This window comes from Catharus ustulatus, chromosome 7, assembly GCF_009819885.2.
Source record: "Catharus ustulatus isolate bCatUst1 chromosome 7, bCatUst1.pri.v2, whole genome shotgun sequence".
Lineage (NCBI taxonomy): Eukaryota > Metazoa > Chordata > Aves > Passeriformes > Turdidae > Catharus > Catharus ustulatus.
Genome location: NC_046227.1, coordinates 3,095,681 through 3,118,992, shown reverse-complemented (window position 1 = coordinate 3,118,992; position 23,312 = coordinate 3,095,681). Strand labels below are relative to the sequence as shown.

Sequence of the window (23,312 nt, the reverse complement as noted above, 5' to 3'; positions counted from 1 at the left end):
CATCCAAAAGGCCACTGTGCTAATCCTTAGGAACTGCAAAGACTACAAGTGACAGAAAGGCATCTCCCAAATCATTTCATAAAAAACACTCTTGTAAACTTCTGGTTTGTGTCTGCTTTTAAGTCAAAACAGGGGATGATAAAAAGAACCTCATTTAGCTCTGTGGTCTAGCCATACCAAACAGACTTTATTTTAGAACTATGGGATTACATGTTCTATTCAATTTTTAGTAGTTAAATATCAGACCAATTTTTAAGATTAAATTCATGTCTAAGAGTTCTCCAAAACATCTAAACAGTATCAATAATGCTACCATGTTGTATTTAAAATGTTTTATTTATAGTATCACAAATAGATCCTCTCATAATGATTCTCTTCTGAGTGTGCTTTTAAAAGCCTTCATCACTTAAAATGTTTCCCTGAAATCTTATTTAAGCCATCATTTGTTCTCTATGCTCCAGAAGATTTAATCACCACAGCATTTTATACCTATATAAAATGTATTCCTTTACACTTGGACACAGGCTTCCAGCCTCGTCACTTAAAATCCATTTTGGTGTCAATAAAGAGCTATTCCATAAATGAATGAAGGTGCTGATGGGATTAGACATAGAAAAAGAATCTTTAACTTAGACAAACATATTTGGAAGCAACAATGAAGGAAAAATTTCCTATTCTGTATCTGACAAGTAAATTAATGTTTTCTAAAACTTGGTATTACATAAATGCTCCTGAGCTCCCAGAACACACAATCACCTATGCTTATTTCACTACAGTTTTTCCTACTTTGACAAACAACCTAAAATTTGATAGAGATGAATTCCCAGAGTATGTTCTCTGCAATCTCCTAGCACAGTCAGCAATGACAAAACTTCACTGCAGCAGACTAGCTGATTGTTAGGGACCAGAAAATAAATGAGTTAAGACTTGCTTCCTTCTCCTTTCTAGGCAAGGAATAAAGATAATTTCTCCCATGTGCAAAAACCCTGAACTGAGAATTACAGGGACAGCAGGCACGACTCAGTGCACAGAAACCCAGAGGCAGAAGATATGCATTAATTCTTTAATAGGGCCCCCCAACAGAATGCAGAACATTATACACTGGGGCTCCCATAAGACAGACAACCTGTGCCCCTGTTTTGTGCCACGTGACTCACCAATCTCTCCCACTTTCACCTAATTTTGGAAGATGGATTCTACTGAATTATGGGCTAACCCACCCAGGCAGATTTCTTAGTAAAACAGATTCAAAGAACGAGCAATCCATACAGACAGTTCCTTCAAATCAAATTTTCCAAACGTGATTTGGAACAGGCTCTCGGAATTTTAAGCAGGGCTGCACTGCTGGTTCCCTGCAAAGCCTGAGAGATGAAAGGGGATGGCCTGGGCTGTGCAGGGAGCTGGCTGAGTCTCACCTGAGGTGTCAGTGCCCAGGAGCTGCCGCAGCTTGCTGCAGAGCTGGATCATGTTATCCAGCTGCCGGTTGATCTGCGCGTCCCGCACCCAGGCTGGCATGTGGCACACAGGGCACTCGGTGCCAACACAGTCACTCACACAGCACCTGAAAGGCAGAGGGAAAACCCATTACCCAGTGCAAGTTATCCCTGCACCCACCATCAACCATCACAGCCCAGAGAGAATCTCTGGTTTTAGCAGTGACAAAAGGCCCGCACGAGTCAGTCACAAATGCAGGACAGGACTCGTTTATCATGGCAAGTGACAAGCTGAACATCATTTAGCAGCCCACTTCCACACCTTGTCAGGACAGCCATGAAAAACACTGTGCCTCACAAGCTGATCCAAATTTTCAAAAGCTCCACTGCTGTTTGACTGCAGGTGACAATTAGGTTTCACAGTTACAACTACACATTCTTTTACTTCTGCTATTCTGCAGCCTTCCATTTCTAAACAAGTGCCAGAAAGCCAACCCACAGTAAAGCACAATTTCCACTTTCTCCTAGTTAGTATTGATGCAGTGAACAAGTTTCACCTGTGTGAACATTTCTCTGCATGAGGATCTCCAGGTGCTCAGTGTATTTTATCACTGCTCTCTTTCACTTTCCTTTCTGATGTCAGATGATCATTGTGGGATAGGTGGTGAAACAGATTTACTCTCCCCAAATCAGCCTAAAATCTTTTATTCTTTTTATTACATCTTATGATTTGCCAACTGAACTGCAACATTCAAGGGCCATTGCCACATCTTGTCTCCCATCTATCCTATTAAACAGAGGATAGAGATTCACACAGCCAAGACTGAATCAGTTTCAACAGCCTGAGTTGCCTGACCACTGCTCATGCAAAAATTGCTGCTAGGTGTGTTTTGTGCTTTAAATAGGCTGAGGAACTGCTGTGTTTGGGAGCCTGAAGACAACTCTTGGCTCCAACATATCCTGGATGACATTTGACAAATCACTTGGAGCAAAGGGAAGGGCCAACCAGGTCTGCTCCTCTAGGGAAGCTGGCCTCAGGCTTCCCACCCCTGTAAATGGCAAAGGAAATGCAGAATGAATTTCTTCCCGTAACATCTTTTAATTATGTGCAGCTGTTGGGGCTTTGTAGTCAACTGGTAATGACTGCAGGCAATCTGCAGCTACCCCAGCAAAACTGATCTTGATAAATATCCCTGTGCCTAACAAAACCATGGTGAGGGAGAATGGGTTGTTTTATGTGTGGCATGAGCACAGGGCAGTTCATTAGTTTCAGATCTTTCACTCCACATTTCAAAAGCCAGCTCCAGCCACTTGCCCCAGTCCTCCCTGTGTGTGTTAAACGTCTGTCTTCAGCAGTGAACCAGAATCAGCTCACAATACTTAAACTTGACAGAAATTAATGTTAACAGCAGCTCAAATGTAACAAAATTAAAGTCGGAGTTGAAACTGTTCCTTTAAAAGTTCCAGATACAACAGAACCCAACTCATTTTGTCTTCAGCATTACAAAAAAGTTACTGGAAATTTGTCATACAACAGTTAGACATCAATGAACAATATGCAGGCAAATAACTGAATTGTAACTGAAATAGCAGCAACCTGGACTCACTGGAGAGATTATAAAGGTGTGGCAAACACGCCGTATAATTCTATGTAATTTAGTTTTGAGAATAACTGCAAATACTATTGAAAATACCTACAGTAATTTCACGAATACAAGCCGCACCAATTTGACTAAGATTTTGCTCCTAAACCGGAAATGCGGCTAATAATCAGGAGCGGCTAATACAACCTCAGAAGTGCCTGCCAGAGTGCTGAGCCGAGCAGCTGCAAAGTCGGCATTTTGCGATTGTTACAAATCGCTACTCTGTTGCATCGTGGGTGGAGCCTGGCTCCCTGTAGGCAGCACGGGGGGCGGGGAGAGAGGCGGGAGAGCTCTCTTTCCTCCTCTGCCACAGCCCAGGGGAGAGACGGGGGGGGGGGCCCGGCGCCGCCATTGCCGCGGCCCGGGGAGGAGAGGGGGGACCCGGGCCGCCCCTACCGCGGCCCGGGGAGGGGGGGGGAATCCCGCGCCGCCATTGCCGCGGCCCGGGGAGGAGGGGGGGGACCCGGGCCGCCCCTACCGCGGCCCGGGGAGGGGGGGGGGAAGCCCGCGCCGCCATTGCCGCGGCACGGGGAGGGGGGTGGAAGCCCGCGCCGCCATTGCTGCGGCTCGGGGAGCCGACGGGAGCCCCGCGCAGCCATTGCTGCGGCCCAGGGAGGGGGGGGGGAAGCGCGCGCCGCCATTGCTGCGGCCCAGGGAGGGGGGGGGAAGCGCGCGCCGCCATTGCTGCGGCCCGGGGAGGGGGGAGAAGCGCGCGCCGCCATTGCCGCGGCTCGGGGAGCCGACAGGAGCCCCGCGCAAGCCATTGCTGTGGCCCGGGGAGCCGACGGGAGCCCCACGCAGCCATTGCCGCGGCTCGGGGAGCCGACGGGGTGCTTTGTCCCCGCCCGCCGCCGCCGCGGCAGGAGCGGGGAAACTCCGTCCCTGCCCGCCGCCGGCGCCACGGGCGCGGGAAAGCTCCGTCCCCGCCCGCCGCCGCTGCCGTAGGAGCAGGGGAAGCTCCGTCCCTGCCTGCCACCGCGGGGCAGCGCCGACCCGGGGTGACCGAGCCCAGTGGCAGCGGCGGCCAGCCCCGAGCTGCAGCACCGTGCTGGACCACCTGGCCCCATCAGCGGCCCCTAGCGGGCCGAGCCTGCACAGCCTTAGCTCAGCCAGTAAACCCCGCCCTGCCGCGGTTCTGTTACTAATTGCACGCGGGTCCTCGCTGCGAACGACAAAGCGGCTTATATTCGTGTGCGGCTTATCTATGGACAAAAACCGAAATATTTGCCAACACCCAGAGATGCGGCTTATAGTCAGTGCGGCTTGTATTCGTGAATTTACTGTAATTTGCTTCTAAAGAAATTAATCTGAATTTCCTTAGGCTTATTTAAAAAAATAGCCACTGCCCAAGACTCAGTCATCAAAAGACTGCTAAAAGGTCAGGCACAACAATAACTCAGCTATTAGCAAATAAACTCCTTTTTCTGGAGCAAGAAATAGCTGCTAATGACTTGTATTGTCCCCTTGATGTTTGGAAATTTTTTGTTTAAAAACCCCACTGGGGTTTTTGGTCCATACTGGGGGAAGAGATGCTGAGGACCAGCTACTCCTTAAAAAGCCAGTAAATACTCTGTTTGGATTTTACCTTTCAGGCCTTCAGCACTGTAAGCTCCTATTAGAAAAGTGCAGCTGAAGATGGGAGTGGATACACATCCATGGGGGAGGGAGGGCTTCCTCAGATTTACTGACACAATGACTATGGATTGATTAACAGGGAGCAAAGCTGAGTATCTGTGCCAGCTTACAAGCAGAGGTTAGACACTGTCCTCCTTGTTCACCCTAACAAAAGCAGGATTTTATCAGACTGCTTACACCTGTGCTGTGCACTGTAAGAAGCACGGCAGACCCTCTACTCCCCGTGTGAAGAGCAGTGACAAACAGGGCTGCCAGAAGGTTGGGCACACCACCAGCGACCACCACCACCACCTCAGAAGCACCCTGTTGGCAGAATGCTTCTGATTTAAGTCAGTTTTTTAAGCACTCAGATTATTTGACCAACTCCAAGCCTGGCTATGACAGCGTGTTTGGGTGTGAAAACAGGAACAGGCGCACAGGCAGAGCTGAAGGAGCAAAGCCTTGGGAGGAGGCCAAACCAACAACGAGCAGCACCCAGCTCTCCGGGCAGAGGAAAACCCCTTGGGAACAGGAAACACCTTCCCAAGCTGCTCTGTATTTCTTTATGTGAGGAATAAGGAGCTGAGGAGGATGAGAACTGCCAGTTGTTTTGGAATTTTTCCCCACTACAGGAGGACAATTCCCTCCATCACACCGAAAGTTCCCTTCACACCTGGCCAACACCCTGGGAAGAGCTGGGACCAGGGGGAACCCTGTGCCCCTCAGTCCCGGCACGGCCGTCCCTTCCCACAGCCCGGTACTTACAGGCAGAAGACGTGCTCGCACTGCCCCAGGGACACGGGCTCCCGCAGCACGCCGGCGCTGTGGGCAGAGCAAGGAGAAACGCGGCACTTTTAACACGGCAGGGGCCATGGGGGGAAAGGGTGGGGGGGAAGGAGGACATCCATTACCAGCGGGAGCAGCTCAGCGCCTTCTCCAGCCGTCCCAGCGCGGCGCGCGTGTGGGACCAGGGCTGCGCCATGGGGGGAGCGGCGGGGCAGAGGGGGCTGCTCGGGGCCGGCTGGTTGCCCGAGCGTCCGCGCAGTGCCTCCCTCATCGCTGCCCTCACCAGCCCCGAGCTCGGCCCCGCTGCCCTCAGCGCCCGCCGCCGCCGCTCCGAATCCCCCGCCCGCCGGCACTGCGCAGGCGCGGGGCCCGCGCGCGCTGCCCGCCCCCAGCGTTTCCCGCGCTCCGGGAGCGGGCGGGGCCGCCCGTGAGGGCCGGGCTGGGCGGAGTGCCGGGGGGAGATTGCACGGAGACGAAACGAGCGCTAATGTCTTCGCCTGGGACTCGGTGGGCGAGAGTCTTCAGTAATTATAGAGAAAATAGGGTGTTAATTTCTTCAGCAACGACTAGGTCCGGAAGAAATGGCTTGACAGTCTTGGGGGAAAATGGGTCTTTTTGTCTTTTGTCACCATTCCTGATCCAGGCCCGTGCCATCGGCCTCCTTGCCTGCCTGGGCTCGTGTCCAGCCGCTCCGTGGGCACCCCCAGGGCTTTTCCCGGCTCTCCAGCCCCTGTGCCCCAGCCTGGAGGTGCAGGGGTTATTGTGGCCAAAGGACCCACTTGTCGTTTTTGAGCCTCATGCTGTTGGTCTCAGCCTGTCCAGAGACCACAACAGCATCCAAATGGATCACATCCCCAAACCTGATGCTCCTGTGCACGTCTTTGTGTGTCTAAACATGTCTAAAACAGCGTAACTATCCCCTGCACACATGGGTGGGCACAGCATTGTGGTGCTGAGGGCACCCACCCCTCACATCCAGCACCCAGGCTGGGCACAGCCACTGCCTCAGTTGAAATATTTCATTTTCTTCTCTCTCTTCCATCCATCCATCCATCCATCCATCCATCCATCCATCCACCCATCCATCCACCCATCCGTCAGCTTCCTCTGGCAGAGATACCTCACCAGTCACCATTATTTCAGGTTTCCAAGGTGGTTTTTCCCTCAGCCTGTGTGTCCCCCAGGCCACAGCCCAGTCTCCCCCTTTAGCAGGTTGATGGTTTTTTAGGAGGTGCCTGCACAGAGACGCAGCCCCCGCCGTCCCTCTGCAGCATAATTACTGGAGCACATAAAGCAGTTATAGCAGGGATTTATCACTTTCAGGTAGAAATACTCCTGGCCAAGTAAAAGATAGAGCAGGAATGCCAGGAGCAATTTATAACAGGCTTACTGACATTTCACGTGGAGAAGCTCCGCCAGTGAATAAGCATCAAGCCATAAATCTCGGAGAAAACATGATTAAAGCGAGCGAGTTATTCTTTGAGGGAACTTCATCATGAAAGGACATGGCGGCGTGGAGCTGCAAAATTTGGTTTGGGGCAGTCGTGGAAAACAGCCATCAGAGGGGCATCCCAGCCTTGCCTTATCTAGACAGAAAAAGTTCTACTCAAATGGGTGTTAAATCAGGGCTGAAAGTATTCCTTAATAAGTTATTGATGTCTTCCAAGAGGGAGGTTCTCCAGTTTTCAAGTCACACTCCTCTGCTTTCGTAGCTTGTTCCCTCTGTGGCTCCTGAACACCAGTGATGATATAAATTGTGAATTTTATAATGTTTTTCTTTATTTAGGGAAGGCTAAATATTTATCTTTTTTTTTTTTTACTAATATGAGCCAGAGGTGCAGGGAGGTGAGCTCCACACAGGAATTGTGAAATCTCTCAGCACTTTGGATGACACATCACAGGATGAAGCAGCATCACGCTCTCTGTGTTCATGGTAACTCCAAATCCCTATCCGTGAGAGAGGAGTCCATGGAGAGATTCCTGAAAATTTGTGTGCAAAGAAAGCCTAATTTGATGCTGTTGTAGCTTTAGGAAGGACAGACTTCTCTTGCTGTTTTAAGGGAAGAGACAAGTTTTAGTTTGTGGTACTTTTATTCCCTCTGCACTATTGCTTTCTAGATGAATGCATTAGTTTATCAGATGCTGAGAACTTAAATAAGATAACCAGGGCCGAATTCCCACCTGCTGAATACATTTAAACAGGTTTTTTCTCTGAGGTGTTCAGAGTTTTTCTCCTTCTACTGACTTTTCTGGGGCATGACAACATTCACCACTGTGGTCCCTTACTGAAAACTGCCCAGGTGTATCACAGCTGCCTTAGACAAATAGTGCCAGGAGTGAGAAATGTGTCAGGCAGCTCGTTCATTCATCTTTCTCAGCTTAGAAAAAAGAGAGTGGGAACTGCCACTTGGTGTTTCTACATGGTTTCCCTCCCTGATTCTCATGAGGTAGCAAAAAGCTGAAGATTCTTTAGAGGAAGTCAAGCAAACAATTTCAAGGAGATTTCTTTAAAAGAAAAACAAAACAAAACAAAACAAAAAAAAAAAAGAAGAAAAAACCCAGAGCAAAACAGCAAAACACAACAGTAACAGCTGAATTGTTTCTCTTTTTCTTGGAGATTCTTGCTTAACTAAATCTAGATTTGAGAGCTTTCTTTAATTAAAGCCTCATCCACATTTCAACTTAGAAAAAAATACAACGACAACAAACACAAAGCTTCCAAAAAAAAAAATTAGATGACCTCTGTTCTTTAGGCAAGACTCCTTTGTCCTGAATTCTAGAGAGCTGGTTATTTAAGGAGAGAATGATGTGAACAGCTAAGATGAAGCAGCAGCCTTTGCAGGTGACAGAGAAGCAGGGCAGGGCGGGATGGATGCCACTCGCCGACCCTGGGAGCAGCGCTGTGCGCTGCCATGGGAGCTGCATCAGCACGCTGGGATCCAGCTGTGAAAAGTGTGGCTGTGTCTCTGTAATGGGCTCTTGTTTCCTGGCACTCAGGGAAGCCCTGCTGTGTTAATAACACGGTGTCCCCTCTGCCCACAGCCCTGCACTCCCTGATCCAGCAGCCACAGAGGCGAGCGTGGGAGCGCAACAAAATCCACTCTGTGTGACAAAGCACACCTGGTAAGGGACACGGGTGGGTGTCCCACTGAGCTGGGAGCATGTGTCCAGTCCCTCTGCTGGAATGTAGGAGGGCTCTGCAGAGAGACCTGGAAGAGTTGGATGGATGGGCAGACTCCAATAAAATGAAGTGTAATAAATCCAAGTGCTGAGTCCTGCACTTTGGCCTCCAAGCCCTGCAGTGTCATAGGCTGGGGATGGTGTGGCTGGACAGGGCCCAGGCAGGAAGGGACCTGGGGGTACTGATCAGCAGCTGACTGAACATGAGCCAGCAGTGCCCTGGTGGCCAAGGAGGCCAATGGCCCCTGGCCTGGGTCAGGAATGGTGTGGCCAGCAGGAGCAGGGAGGTGAATTTTCCCCTGTGCTTGGCACTGGTGAGGCCACACCTTGAGTACTGTGTCCAGTTCTGTCCCCTCAGTTTAGGAAGGACCTTGAGACACTTGAGCACGTCCAGAGGAGGCAACGAGACTGGTGAGGGGCTTGGGACACAAACCCTGTGAGGAATGGCTGAGGGAGCTGGGGTTGTTCAGCCTGGAGAAAAGGAGATGCAGGGGTGACCTTACCACTCTCTACAGCTCCCTGAAAGGTGGCTGTGCTCAGCTGGGGGTGGGCTCTTTGTCCAAGAGGAACAAGAGGACAGTCTCGAGTTGTGTCAAGGGAAAATTAGGTTGGATATTAGGAAAAGTTTTTCATGGAAAGAGTGATCAAGTACTGGAATGGTCTGCCCAGGGAGGTGGTGGAGTCACCATCCCTGGATGTGTATAAAAAAAGACTGGATGTGGCACTCGGTGCCATGGTTTAGTTGAGGTGTTAGGGCATGGGTTGGACTCAATGATCTTGGAGGTCTCTTCCAACCCAGTGATTCTGTGAATTCTGTGAATTCTGTTGGATGCTTGCAGGCTCGGATGTGTGTCTGACTGGATCTGAGTGCAATGAGCTGCTTCAGGGCACAGCACCCTCCTTTCCTGCCTTGGGGAAGGCAGAGGTGCCCTGGCCCTGTGCTGCACAAAGAGGAGCTAGTCCCCAAGCCCTGCAATCCAGGTGCTCTTCCCATCCTGTGCATGCACCAACACAGCTGGATGCAGGAGGGGGGTGGCAGCAAGGGACACATTGGCGCACTCATTCCTTTCCTTGGTGGAGCTGGGACAGGGATCTGCTCCCTCACACTGCCAAAACCAGGGTAAACTCCCAAAATAAGCTAAGCCTGTAGTTTTTCCCTTAAGAATGAAGAGTTGCCAGGTGCAACCTTAACATCCTTTTACTTGGCCCATCCTGTGCTCCAAAAACCCAGCTCCCAGCATCTCCCAGTGCGCCAGGGATCCTGAAAGATCGCCAAAGGCCTCACTGCTGAGATGAAATTTTAGCACAATTTGAAACGTTCGGAGCAGGTTACAAACAGCACTTGATCCATAGATCTCTTGAGCCAACCTGGCATTTATGTTCACAAAATATGAGATGCCAATATATACTGTATAGCACAGTAAAGCAGATAAGTGCCTCCTCTTCCTTTCCTCCAGCTGAAATATGTTTAGTGTCTCTCTCAATAAATCCACAGATGCAATAGTTTCCATTGTGCTGAGACATTATGTGGGAATTTACAAACATTTATAACTAAGTTAAACTGAGGCAAAGTGCTGCCCTGGGCAGCCTGCATCTAACAAATACTTGCATTCAAGAAAGATGTAAAAGTCACGAATGATTCAGTCTCCTTAATTTTATAAAGGTTAAGGAGCTGGCGCTCTTAGAAATCTAAGAAATGTCTTCTTCAGCTGTGAATTACTGCAAGCAGTTGGACAGTCAGAAGCAAAAAAAAAAAATGATGGGGGGGAACAGAGGGAAGCAAGAAATATATCTCTAAATTTGGTTTATGCAGTATTTAAAGTACAAGTAAAGCCATTCCAGGCAGTCTGAGGCCCACACACTTTAAAATAAATTTGTTGCATGACAGAAAGGCAGTAAAAGGGTTTCAGCAGTGGTGTGATGGAGTGAGGCGGCGTTTGGGGCGTGCATGAATCAGCAGCTCTGTACCCTGCTGAGGCAAGGCTCATCCTCACCATGCTGGGCTGGAAATGGGATTTCCAAACAAAAAAAGCTGAGCTCTGGAGCCAAACCTGCGCTGAGGGATGGCTCGGCTCCCTGGCTGACGAGGAAGGTAAAAAATCCTTCATTTCAAAGCATTCCCATCTGGTAAAGACCTTTTTATGGAAATACACCACTACCTGATATTTTATTCATTTAGTGTAGCTCCCCAGCTGTTTCTCAACAAATATACAATTATTATGTGATTCATTTTGTAACAGGAAGGAGCATGCAGAGGGAAGCCATTCCATTGAGTTTTGTAAATCAATTGTTTTCCTAGGGGTTTAAAAGAGCCAAAGCTCCATGAAGAGGGGATCCCTCTGCCCTCATCCACCTGAACACAGAGCACATCCTGAAACCTCAGCATCCTGCCAGGAAAGGGTGCTCAGCTCCCATAGCAAGCGCCAGGATGGATCTTCTTCATCAGAAGACTGAAGAAAAAATTGGAGGAGGCGCAGCCTCATCTTTGAATCCCTTGTCTCCCCAAAAGTCTGAATCAAAGGCTTTAACAGGCTCAGTTTGCTGCTCAGGCCACCCCTCTGGTGCCAATTTTGCTTCACACCCAAAGCTCTTTGAGTTCACTGTGGTCGTGGAGGCGTCGGGGGCTGCAGCGCTGGTTTGACACATGTGGGGCTGCTGAGATCACTCAGTGCAGTAATTGATTAGGGCTGTTAGACTACCAAGTTTTGAGATTTCAAATACTGAGGGATTTGATCCCTGAAAGGAAATAATAATAATAATAAAAAAGTCTATTACACTTTCAGACTAAGCAGCACAGTCAGCATTGCATTACACGGCATTAAATTATTCCTTGAGTCTCGATAGCGGGAACATCTGCTGGTGTTAGACATGGCATTTTTAATTAAAGGCAGCAGCAGAGAAGCCTGTGGTTCATTGGTTCTGCTTTCACCGTGTGAATTGCTAAATCCAAAGGGCACTTGTACTAAAGATTTGGTCAGAGCACAAGGTCTGGGCCCAGCACTGCAGAAGCACAGTGGAAAAGCAGCGGAGGTGACAGGTAATTTCCACCTGCCCATCGCCCACCAGGAGATCTCTGTCAATGCCCACATGGGTCAAAACTGCAGGGGATTTTACAAAATTTAAATTACCCTTTTGATTTGGCCAGAAAAGGGATTTCCTGCAGAAAGGCAGGTAACAGAGAACAGCAAAGCACGAGAAAACCCTGTGTCCAACTGGGGACCACATTCACACCTTTGCTGCAGTAACTGCTGATGCTCCCCTGCTCTGGTGCTGGGCTACACAGATGGCACAGACCCTCCCTACCAAGTGGTGCCCCCCAGAGTTTTAAATTCCAAAGGAAAAAAAGGTTTGAACAGGGAATAATTTGCACCCCACATCAGCTGGCCTTCCAAGAATTCTGGTTTTAAGCAGGTCAAGCAAGACCAAAAATCCCCACCAGTCCTGGGATTTGAAGGATTTCAGCATGGCTGGAAAATGCTCAAAGCCCCCAGCAGGGTGGATACATCCAAGACTGAGCCACCCAAAAAACAGCCTTCTTGCCCTTTTCCACCTACCACCACCCCAAGGCAGTCCCACTAACCTGGCTCAGGCTAGGCAGTCTGCTGTGATAGCACCCAGCCTTTCCTCAATCAAATCTGAATTTAAATCTGCAGAGTGCCAGGTCCTGACTCAACCGGGCGGATGGGCAGAGAGGAGGAGCAGGGGGAAATTCTGTGGATGTCAGAGATGTCAGCCCCATGGACACGTGTGGCTGCTTTCCTGTTGGCTCTGAGGGGGCCAGGATTTCCCTCAACAGGCCCCACAGATGGTGTTTGTTTGCTCAGCCACCATAAAAAAAGAAAATATTTGGTGCAATCTGCTAGCAGGCAGAGACAGACATATGGTGGGTGCGAGGCGAGCCTGGATGCTCCAGAAAACACAGACAAGGCTCTGCAGCAGCTTTTAGGTGTTGGATTGCCCTTGAGCTGAGTGGGAGACAAGTCCAAGGAAACCACTGAAGAACCTAGGTGCAGGTTTTGTCCTGCTGTGGCTTGAACCCTCTTACTAGCCTCCCTCTAATTAATCTTACCATACAATCCCTATTGCACTGGAGTTATTACAATTAACCCAGTTTTAATTTATGCAAACCTCAGCTCTGGCTCAACGCTTGGAGAAATTCTCCCTGGTTTGGTGTCTGTTCATCTGGCACACACAAAACAGGTTAAAAATGACAGAGACCATTAAAGGCAATTACTTGCATTTTTAGATGGAGTCAAAGTGCAGGTGCAACATTGCTTTTGTTCTTTTTACCTGTGACTGTCTTTAAATGTATCATTGCAGCTTCAAGGCTAAGGGAGCTCTTTGGGCCACCCCAAAAAATCAAATTATTTTTATTTCCCTTCCAGTTACACTTAGAAATGCAGACTCCAGCATCCCACAAATCTCATTCCCGGTGCTTTTTAAATGTGAAAACCAGAGTTGAGATGCAGATAAAAAAATAAGGAAACCCGTGGAGTTACTGCAGAGATCCATGGATGCAATGGATCCCAGTAGCTGGGAAGTGCCAGCACTGTGCCCTGCACTGGGGCTGCAGGGAGGGCTGGGGGATGGTGAAACAGGTCCAACACCTCCTGCTCTTGCTTTCCCCCTCGGTGATTTACTGTGTCAGCACAAGACAGATTTTGTTGGGCTGCAGCTTGGCCTGAACTGTTGGCAATTCCTCACATGCAGAGCTCCCAGAGCGTTTTCCTGACTTGCATCCTAGCTGGAGGAAACTAAGGAACAAAAGGCACAGCACATCTGTATGTGTTTGCAAGCAAAGTTATGTATTCTGTAAATAGGTGAGGATATTATTTTTTCCGTTCTAATCCATACTAAATCCAAATTAACACGATGGCGGCTCCTGATGATTTATGTTGTTATAGTAAATAACAGCAACTGCACGGCACTTAGCTGATGATTAATGATCCTTATTAACAGTGTGTTCAGCTCAGGTCTGCAGTTTACACTTGCAAACATCAAAGGAGAACTCAGCTTTCCTTCTCTCCTGTATTTTGAGGCCACATTGTAAATCCTGTACCAGCAGCCTCGACAGCTGCATTTTAATCCACAAATAGGATTGCCATAAACTTCCAGAAGAAACAGTGGTGTGATCCCTGAGCCATGGGGGCAGGCCTGGCATCTCCAGCCTCTGCAGGGCTGAGCCAAACTGTGTCAGTGGCTGACAGCACTGCACCCTCCCCTCTGGGTTATCAGGGTCTGTCCTCAAGTGTACCATGCTGCAAGCACGACCCCTATTTTTGTGCTCTGGTTTTCCTGTTACCCCTCCTCTAGCTCCACCTGAGGGAAGCAGGATGTTTTGTGAGCTCCTCTGCCCTCCCAGAGCCAGTGCACATCCCCAGCCCTGCACCCACACTGCCCCATCCTGCTGCTGGGAATCCCCAGCCTGGAGCCACCAAACCCTTTGGACAGACTCCTTTTCCCTGCCCCAGTCTGAAAACAGGCCTGTGGAGATGGAAAAGCCCTGGCACAGACCCTCCTGTTTGCACTAGATGGGTGCAGAGCACCTCTGCATGTCACAGGCTGGGTGCATGGGAAGACATCCCACATCCTAAGGTGATTCCAAGGACTTGTATAACCACACAGGCTGGAGTGCTCCCTCACACAGCCCAAGCCAGGTCACCCTGGAATTCCTGCTTGAGCCAGAGAATGCCAAAGGGGCTGGGAGGGAAGTACCACACAGCAGCTTTGATTTATCAGGATGAGACTGCCCAGGGGAGACACTTGCCTCTCCCATTTCACTTTGTGGGAGAAGTGGTGCTGTATTATTCAGAGCCATTGTATTAGCATCATATATGAGCTGGTTTCAAGCCCTGAAATCACCCTGTGCAGGATATTCACAGTGGAAAAATGACCCCTTATAACATCAAGACTTTCCAAGGGAGCTGTGAAGGTTTCTTGCTCTGACAGGTCACTGCCCTTCACCCAGTAGTGACATTTTCCTGAGGGCCAGCAGAATTACATGGTTCTGGCACATGGATTTCCAGAATGGTTGAAATTTGAATTTGGTCTGAAGCTGTATCCCTCGGCTCTGCTGCCTGCACTGTCAGGAAAGGCAGGGCAGCAGGCATGGAGCAAACTATCCCATTCCTCCCCAGGATCTCCATCCCCTGCAGGCATCTGGGGCCCAGCCCCAGCTGTAGGAGCTTTAAAGGTTGCACATGCTTGTACACTGCCTGGTCCTCAGCCCAAATCCTCCCCATTGCAATGTCATGGTATTCCCTAGTCCTGCCTGATTTTACACATCCCAGTTTATAACCCAGCCCTGAGGAGAAGGAGGGTTCCCCAAACAGCCACCAGGGTGGTTTGTAACAAACATCCCAGCCTTGCCTTTGCTGCCATCCACTGATGTGTGGCAAAGAGCTGGTTATGGGGGGGAAAGCCCCTTGCTGAGTGTGTAATGAGGATGGTCAAATGCTGAATTGTAGAGAGCAGGAGAGGAGAGCCTCAGTGCCCATGCCCTGGGGTGTTCACACAGGGCGTTATCTCAGTGTGAGCTGCCCAGGAGGAATCGCTCTCTTTGCAGCACTGCGCTCCTCGGGGAGGCTTTAATAACTTCTGGGGAGGCTCTGGAGGCTCATAAAGAAATGAATAAAGGAGTCAGGCTGAGCAATGGCTCTCTTCCTCTTTATGGCAAGCCTGGAGCTGCCCTTGTCTGGCTGATCAGGTATGGCTTCGATTCCCTGGGTTCCTGGAGCAGAATGGATTCGGAGGCATTGCTGCTGCTTTGCAGTGATGGATGGGAATGATTATAATTGTTAATCTGATTAAGCCTATGCTCTCAACTTTGGCTCGTTTTACTGACATTGAAGGTACTTAAAGGAACACTTGAGGAGGAGCATGTGGAGATGGATGAAGCACCTGCTTCCATGCACCTCTCAGAATTGATCCCAGGGCTCAGTGTGGTGCAAGCTGATGTGAGCTTGCATTAAAACTGGGTACCTGCGTTATCGACACACAGCAGCCCTCAGGCTTTGTGGTGCAATGGGCAAAGGAGAGTCTCCTCCAGCTTTACTTTTTCTCTTTGGCAGGATTTTAAATAAGAATCTGGGGGAGCAAGGTGTTGTTGCACAGCCTGCTGCTGTGCAGAGCAGTCTGACTATAGGCTTTGACAGGGCATTCAACTAACCCTCCAGAGCAAGGACCATCCTCCAGACTCACAGCTGGCTGCTTTGGGGCTGCCATGATGCTCAAGGTTAAAGGGGGCGAGGTGTTTTGAGTTCTTCTACCTCATGTAACTCCACAGAGATGGCCAAGGGACAGCTAGAAGTGCTCTGGTGTTTCTAGAAATTCTTAATGTTCGCACTGTTAATTTTTTAATGAGTTTTCTTATCAAAGTCAACTCCAATGCTTTAACTTTCACAGTTCCTGGAGGCAGGGTACATTCTGGCACTGGATGAGAGAAATGTTATGTACAAAAAAGTGTGAAAAACTCTTACCTTTTAGAAGCACCTGGATCTTAATTGTTTTCCAGCAATTGTCTGTTGGAGAAAATTGCTCTTACAAAGCTGAGAAAAGTTTCTGTGTTTCTCCTCTGCCTTTCTCCCAGGCCACCCTGGGGGATCTTTCCAGGGGAGGAGCAGAGCACTGTTGGTGATGCAAACCCATGTGCACCTCCTCTGGGACCTCATGGATATGGGTCACCAGGCAGGCTTCAGCTCTGTGCTGCTGGCCCCTCAGCACGTGTGTGTTTGAAACTGCTCTGGTGTAATTAAAGGTACGCTACTAATTGGATGTGCAGCCCTAAGGGGACTCCTTTAATTGCATTTCAATCTGGTTGGTATCATTTTAACTTAAATTCATTGCTGTCTTGTGCAGGAATAACCCAGCTGGGTCTGGTTATGGAGAGGCAGATCATCCTGCTTCCTCCTCCTGTCACACACTAGATGTGCTTCAATTTGTTTGGCTGGCTGGGAAATAGGCAGTACACACTCAAGCAGAGGGCTGGGCAAAAACCCTTCCCCTGACAACCAGGCCATGGAGAGTAGAGGGCTGAAAGTTCACCTTGACCTGCTAATGGAGGTGAGAGCTTCAGTTATTACCCTGGATTTCATCTCATGTGCGTTCCCATAAATTGTCGTGGCAGCCCTTTGTTTTTTTTTCTTTGCCAGTGAAGACCTGAACTCTTTCCAAGTGATGCATCATTTCTACCCAACCTGCCAGTCTAGTGAAAGACTCACTGCTTCCAACTGAAGCAGCTCCATGACTCTTGAGGCTGGGGAGATGCTGGGGCTGTTGCTTTGAGCCTTACAGCTTGTGGGAGCGCTGCCATTTCCTTGTCCCAGCCCCAGCACGGCGCCCTAGGATTGCTTTTCCTCATGAAGGCTTTGCTCCAGAAGGGCTTTCCAGCAGCACTGAGCAATGAAGTGGGGGCTGCATCCCCCAGGATGAGCACTTGGGAGAGAGATCTGGTTCCTCTGTGTCCTTCATCCCAGCCTCAGCCGGTGGGACTCTTCCATTCTGGCACGTGCCACCACCCAGGCTCTGCAGGACTGTACATGGGGCAGCCTCAGCCCCAAAACTCTGACACTCCCTGGGGTGATCTTGTGCATTCTGCAGGACTTTGAGGAGTCAGGTCTGGCTTAAAATGGGCTGCACTGCCCATCATGCTCCCTCCTTCCCAGTGCAGTGTATGTGAGTAGCATGAGGAGCAGAGCCAACAGCAAGAGCTGGCTGTGTCCCTTACTAATGTTGTTCTTATTATTTTAGTGCCATCTTCCTTCTTTCCTCTTCCTGAACAACTAAATTAATTAGAGTGGTTTTTTAAATTTAAATACTGGCATGGAATAATAATTCTGGTGAATTCAATTTTTTTTGTCATTCCCCTGCTGCTTTTCTGTGTTGTGTTCACTTTTAATATGCTGTTGATACTTTGTTAAAGCTATGCAAGATCACAGCTGTTGTCCACAAAAAAAAAAAAAAAAAAAAAAAAGAGTAAAATCATGCTATGTGCTCTTGCCATCCAAAACCCATTTTTCTTTCTCCACCAGCTCACAAAATAACCCTTCCCCTATTAACTGAAGAGACAGATATTTTTCTTGGCTTGTAAAAAGCCAAAAAGCCTCACAGCAGCTTCAGTGAAGCAATGGAAGGAAGCTGAAGCTCCTACAACAGGCTAAGCCCCATTCTGAATGGATCCCACAAATTCTGGATCCCAGGAGTGACTCCTCACAGGCTGCAGGTCCGTGGCACCACCAGCTCCCAAGCTTTAGAGTCACTGAATTTTGTTTACCTGGATGTGTTCATCTGAGCTGTAAAGATATTTTCTGAACTGACCCAGTAGCAAAACCACTCCTGCAGCTCTCATGAAAGGACCAAAAAATCCCATTAGAGACCTTGAATTAATATTTACAATATTTTACTTAACACTAAACAGTTTTCCCCAGCCCCTTTCTGACCCTGCAAAACCAGCCCTCAGTGGTTACTTGCACCAAGATCAGGCAAGTTATTTGCAAGGATCAGGTTGGAGCAGCACCGTGCTCTCATCAACAGCACAAAGTGATAAATGAAGGAGAGCCAGGACAGAGATTTGAATCATTGTCTCCAAGTTTACAACTCAAATTACAAACCTGACTTCAATCAGCCTCGCAGTGCACACCACCAATTCCAAAATTCCTCCTTGACTCCCTGGCCCTGCTTAGTGTCTGCACTGCCTCTCCCTTGTGTGTGTGATGTGCTGGAGCATTTTAAATGGAGCCAGGTTCCAATTACTGCACCAGGGCTGTGTGACCATGCTGGGAGGGCTCCCCTGGCACTGCTGCCTCCATCAGGGCTATTGGGGTGACTTGGCTTGCAAAGCAGGATGTGACCAAAAGTCTGTGTTCTGTCACCATCTGTTGAAACCAGGTGAGGCAGTGTCTTTACCTTTTCCATGGCCCATCCTTCCTCCAGGGAGATATCTTCTGCTAATGGCCCATTGAGTCCCACTGTGTGACTGATAAAATTCCATCATCCCATTGGAAGTTGCTCCAGCCAGGGGGAGGAGCCAAGAATTTCCTACCTAGATAAAAACTGAGATTTGGAACACCAAGACAGCCTTTGTTACATGGGATTCCAGAGGAAAACCAGACCTGTCCACATCATTACTGAACCTCTGGGGGAAAACTGCACCTTCTACAGGAGCACTGCTCCAACTGAACCACATCTGTCACTGCAGGAGGATGCAGCCACCATGGAATGGGACTGCTGCCAACACCCTGACTGACTGATGGGGTGTCAGCTTGGATTCTGACTCTGGCAGTGTTCTGGGTTTGTTTTTTGTAACATTGTATTTCTTTTTTAATTTTCCTAGTAAAGAACTGTTATTCCTATTCCCATGTCTTTACCTGAAAGCTCCTTAATTTCAAAATCATAATAATTCAGAGGAAGAGGGTTTACATTGTCCATTTCAAGAGAGGCTTTTGCCTTTCTTAACAAACACCTGTCTTTCAAGCAAAGACATGGGTGACTGAGGTGACACTGCATTAAAGGAGGAAGGGGAAAAGCTTGTTTCCCCTGGACTGCAGCACTCATCTCTGGCTCCTGCCAGAGGTGACACAGTGCTCAAGGGGCAGCAATCTCAGCTCCCTGCTCAGGCCAGAGGAAGGAGGCAGCTTGGTGGCTCATTTTGAAAGCAGTCACGTAAATCCAAAATTTCTGAGGGGATTCAGAGAGGGCTGGCAGTGGGGGGCACCAAGTATTACACCCATAGGTGAGGATGGGGGAGTGACCCCATCCTTCCCCTGCCCTGTAGACCTTGCTCAAAACCTTTCAGATGCTCATCAGTAGTTTCTCAGTCAGGACTCTATTCCTGGTCACCCCTGGAACCTTTTCAGGGAGACAAAGAGGTGATGGGAGGCATGGAGCTGCTGTTCAGAGGCAGCACAGTACTGGTTTCCAAGGTTTTTGCCTCAGATTTGAGCTTGGAGTGTGTCCCTCTGAAAGGGACAGGATGAACCTGAGGCTCTGCAGGGAAGGGGGATGTTTGTAATGTGGCACGAATGGTAATTCAGCCCCTGGTGACGTTATATACAGCCTCCCTGCCAGATGCTTCCAGCCCCAAATGGCTGTAACTGCTTCTCCACGGGCCTCAGTTAAATTCCCCCCAGTATGGAAGCTCTGCCTTGCTTGGACCCAAACCCACAGATTTGATTGCAAGAGCAGATGGTTTATTTTTACCTGCGAGTGAGAACGGGAGCGTAGATCATGGCCATGACACATTTCACATGGAGCAGATGTTTCTATTAATGCCAGAACTGGGTGGAAATTCAAAGGATGCTTTTTGCTTTTTTTCCCCCCTCAAAACTCTATTTTACACAATTAAATTGCAACTTGCTGAAGTATTCCAATGAATCACTTCCTTTTTTTTTTTTTTCCTGTTTGATTAGTAGGCTGTGAAGGGACAAAAGAATAGTTTTGTATCAGTCTCCCTCAATTACATGTAAAGTACATCTGGACAGAGTCTGAAGATCCATCTTTCATTGGCAGTTGCAAAGCCATCGACATAATAAAATAATACTCTGATTGGTATTACAAGGCTGCATTTAAATCATTGGCATTCATGCTCTGAGTCCTTTGCAGGGAGCACAAGCCCTCCATTAGAGAAAAAGCTTAATTTTATACTGTGATCTGTGTAAGATGTGCAATGAAAATGAGAAAAAAAGAGCTTTTGCAGAGCTGGAGACATAATAATAGAAGCTACAATGGATGTCTGGGCAGCGTTTTCAGTTACTTATAAACTGCAGGTGTCAAATGCATTCTGGAAAGAAGCTGCATCCCAGTTTTAATTACAGTCAGCAGGTTGAGGCATAATTCAAAGCTCAGTAATACTTTGAATCCATAATAAAACTCCTCCTGCCAGCAGTAAGAAGTTTACAGCAAGACCAAGAAGTTTGCAGCAGCTAAACCTTGAACTTCAGTTCAATATCAAGGGTGTTTGGGATTTTTACAAAGTACCTACTCCTTGCACAATTATCACAGCAAACCTTGGCATCACAAAGGTCAGGGTAACAAAGATGTGTCATGGCAGCTTTCATCAAAGGTTCCTTTGACTCAAATTAGTTTGGGGTAAGGGAAAAAAAAAAGAAAAAAGAGAAAAGAAACCACCTGGCTGGAATTGTATGGGTGAACCCAGGTAAGTTGCATGGGCCACCCCAGGTCTCACAAGGTAAGGCTTTATCTGCAGTCTGTTTTACCAGCAACAGCAAGTTTATTGAGCTCAGAGTTGAAGTTCATTTTGTGCTTGAAGGTACATCAATGCCCTGACCCAAACCCGAGTCTTTGGGGCCTTATGCTGATACATATAATAAAGAATCATATTAAACTATTCTATCTATTAATCATTCTGGGGAAAGAGAGCAGGATGTGTGTGGTGGTGTGCTGAACTCAGCTGCTGGGGGCTGCTCCCAGAAGTGGGCAGAGCACTCCCTCAAAGCCAGCAGGCAGTCTTTGAAGCAGGAGCTAATGATGCCTTATTATGTGGGAAAACACAGCTCCGGAGTCAGGGGGCAGCCAGCACTGGGGTTGGGGAGGGAGGTCACTGGAGAGGCAAAGCTGCTGGAGATGGAGGGCTGATGAGCAAGGGGGATGCTCCTGCTTGTACTGTGCTCAGGGAATACAATCTTGTGCAGCAAAGAGCTTCTTCCTGTCAGAGCATTCAGCCAACAGACCTGTACCACCCTCGGCTACACCAGAGCAGCCCTGAACTCCAACCAGGAGAAGGGGGCTCGTGGGGAAATCATCTTCCACTGGGTACCAAGAGCCAGGAACTGCCTGGGACTGGGAACTCACTTGAGGAGTTACACAGAGCTGGAATAAGCTACAGGAACAAACCAAAACCACTGGAAGCACTAACTTATAAAATAGTTGTATTTGTGCTGACATAACCAGATAAGCTCTATGTCATTACCAAAGATGGCCTTTGCAACTGTCAGTACATAACACCTGCATCCTCACAACCCCCCCGGGAGGAGGGGCAAGGCCATGAGCCTCATTTCCCCAGGGGGGAGCCTGTCAAAACCCAGCCACTTTCACTCAGTCACCCAGGATGTCTGCTGCTGAGCAGAGAGTGGAGTGTGGGCTTTCCTCTGTGGCCATGGGGCTGCTTTGTGCTCACACACCCTGCACTGCCCACAGCTCCTCTGCTCCATCACAGCCACGTCTGCTGTAAGCAAACGGCCACGGGCAGCACGGGATGTTGTCTGAATCCTCACAGCCATTACAGTGATCATAAAACAAGAGTTGGGGGGGGAAAGAACCTGTGGAAAGACCAATCTGATTTGTAACCATAGTGCCAGTCTCAAACACCTACCGTGTTCCTAGTGAAATTAATTAAGTGCATATCAAAAAACAAACTACTTTAAGAAAATGGGACTGCTTATCTCCATCACCCTAAAATCACTGAAAACAGGGTTGGAGGGGCTGTCAGGCCTTTTCCCCAGCTTCTATGATCCTGTGTGGGTGGATCCCTTCAATAGATGGAGCTTATGGTGCTAGCTTGGCTACTTGTGTCAGAGCTGTCCAGCGTCACATCAGGACCTGCGTCCGCGCCGTCAGGATCTGCTTGATCTTTAGCAAAGTTGATGAAAACCTGGAAGTTTAAAGGCAAACACTCAGTATGTGACAGCATAAATAATTTATGATGTGAATGAATATAAAAAAGGCATGGCTGTTCGTTTGACTGTGAGCGCTTGGGGATGGATTCACGCTGAATTTGAGAATTGCAAATTGCTGGGCTTCCATGGGCTCATGTAAATAAATGGATGTGCACTCCTCTACTGCAGAATTGACACCCAGGCTCCAAAGGCAGACACTCCTGCACAGAACCTAATTGTCCTGCAGCTCAGGTTCCTGAAGCACCAGTGAGGCAATGCCCATACAGTGGCTCATTTTGATCACACTGTAATACAGTCCCGTTATTACTTCATAAACCCATCTGTCTCTGTATAATTGACATCTGTGCATGCACAACTGCAGAGTGTAGAGAGAGGTGTACAAAATCACAGGGAAGAGCCTTCCTTTCAACAACAGCTAATGAATACAGAAAGGACTCTTACCAGGACACTCCCTGCAATCACATTTGCATATTCACAAATGCAAGCTGTCCTCCTACAAAATTTGAGCTGGGGCTTCCTGTGCTTTGCCTGCCTGTTTCTCTCACAGCTACTGCCCCTTACTGGAACAGCACTGAGGAACTCCCAGACTGCTGTGTCACAATCCACAGCACTACAGGGCTGCAGCTCTGCTCCTCTCTCTGGGACAAACCTAACATTCCAGGTGCTGATGCTCAGCAGGGTGATTTCTTCTGGATAGGCTTTGTGGCAATCTCTTCAGCTGATGTGCTCCCTTATGAGATTTTGCTGCCATTGGGAATGTTCTTCCAAGGGAAAACACAATGAACCCCCAAGCTAAGTTTGGAGTAATGCTAAATGAACTTCCAACCTGAAAAGTGAAATTAAGCTTATTTTCAGTACTGGTAGAAAGCCTGGCCCTGGACTTGGGGGTGATTCATAGTCCTGCCCTTCACCCACACCCACGAGGCTCCTGAAATCAGCAGTGACAGAGGGAAGAACAGGTCCTTTATGCTCCAGGCAGCTTTCTGTGTGTGTTTCCCTAGCACCAGCAGAGGTACCTGGAGGCA

The 23,312-nt window shown here is 48.7% G+C and overlaps 2 protein-coding genes across 2 annotated transcripts in view; both read right to left on the bottom strand.

Annotated features, from left to right (window-relative positions):
* BARD1 (BRCA1 associated RING domain 1) overlaps positions 1–5,747 on the bottom strand; it is a 40,066-nt gene extending 34,319 nt beyond the window's left edge. The window contains exons 1-3 of the mRNA XM_033064689.1: positions 5,602–5,747; positions 5,456–5,512; positions 1,416–1,561 (exon numbers count right to left, since the gene is read on the bottom strand). Coding sequence (XP_032920580.1) covers positions 1,416–1,561; positions 5,456–5,512; positions 5,602–5,747 — 349 coding nt within the window. The remainder of the gene's footprint in view (positions 1–1,415; positions 1,562–5,455; positions 5,513–5,601) is intronic.
* A 14,187-nt stretch (positions 5,748–19,934) lies between these two features.
* The window catches only part of ABCA12 (ATP binding cassette subfamily A member 12), a 79,607-nt gene continuing 76,229 nt past the window's right edge, over positions 19,935–23,312 (bottom strand). Inside the window, exon 54 of the mRNA XM_033065322.1 lies at positions 19,935–22,262. Coding sequence (XP_032921213.1) covers positions 22,143–22,262 — 120 coding nt within the window. The 3' untranslated portion in view covers positions 19,935–22,142. The remainder of the gene's footprint in view (positions 22,263–23,312) is intronic.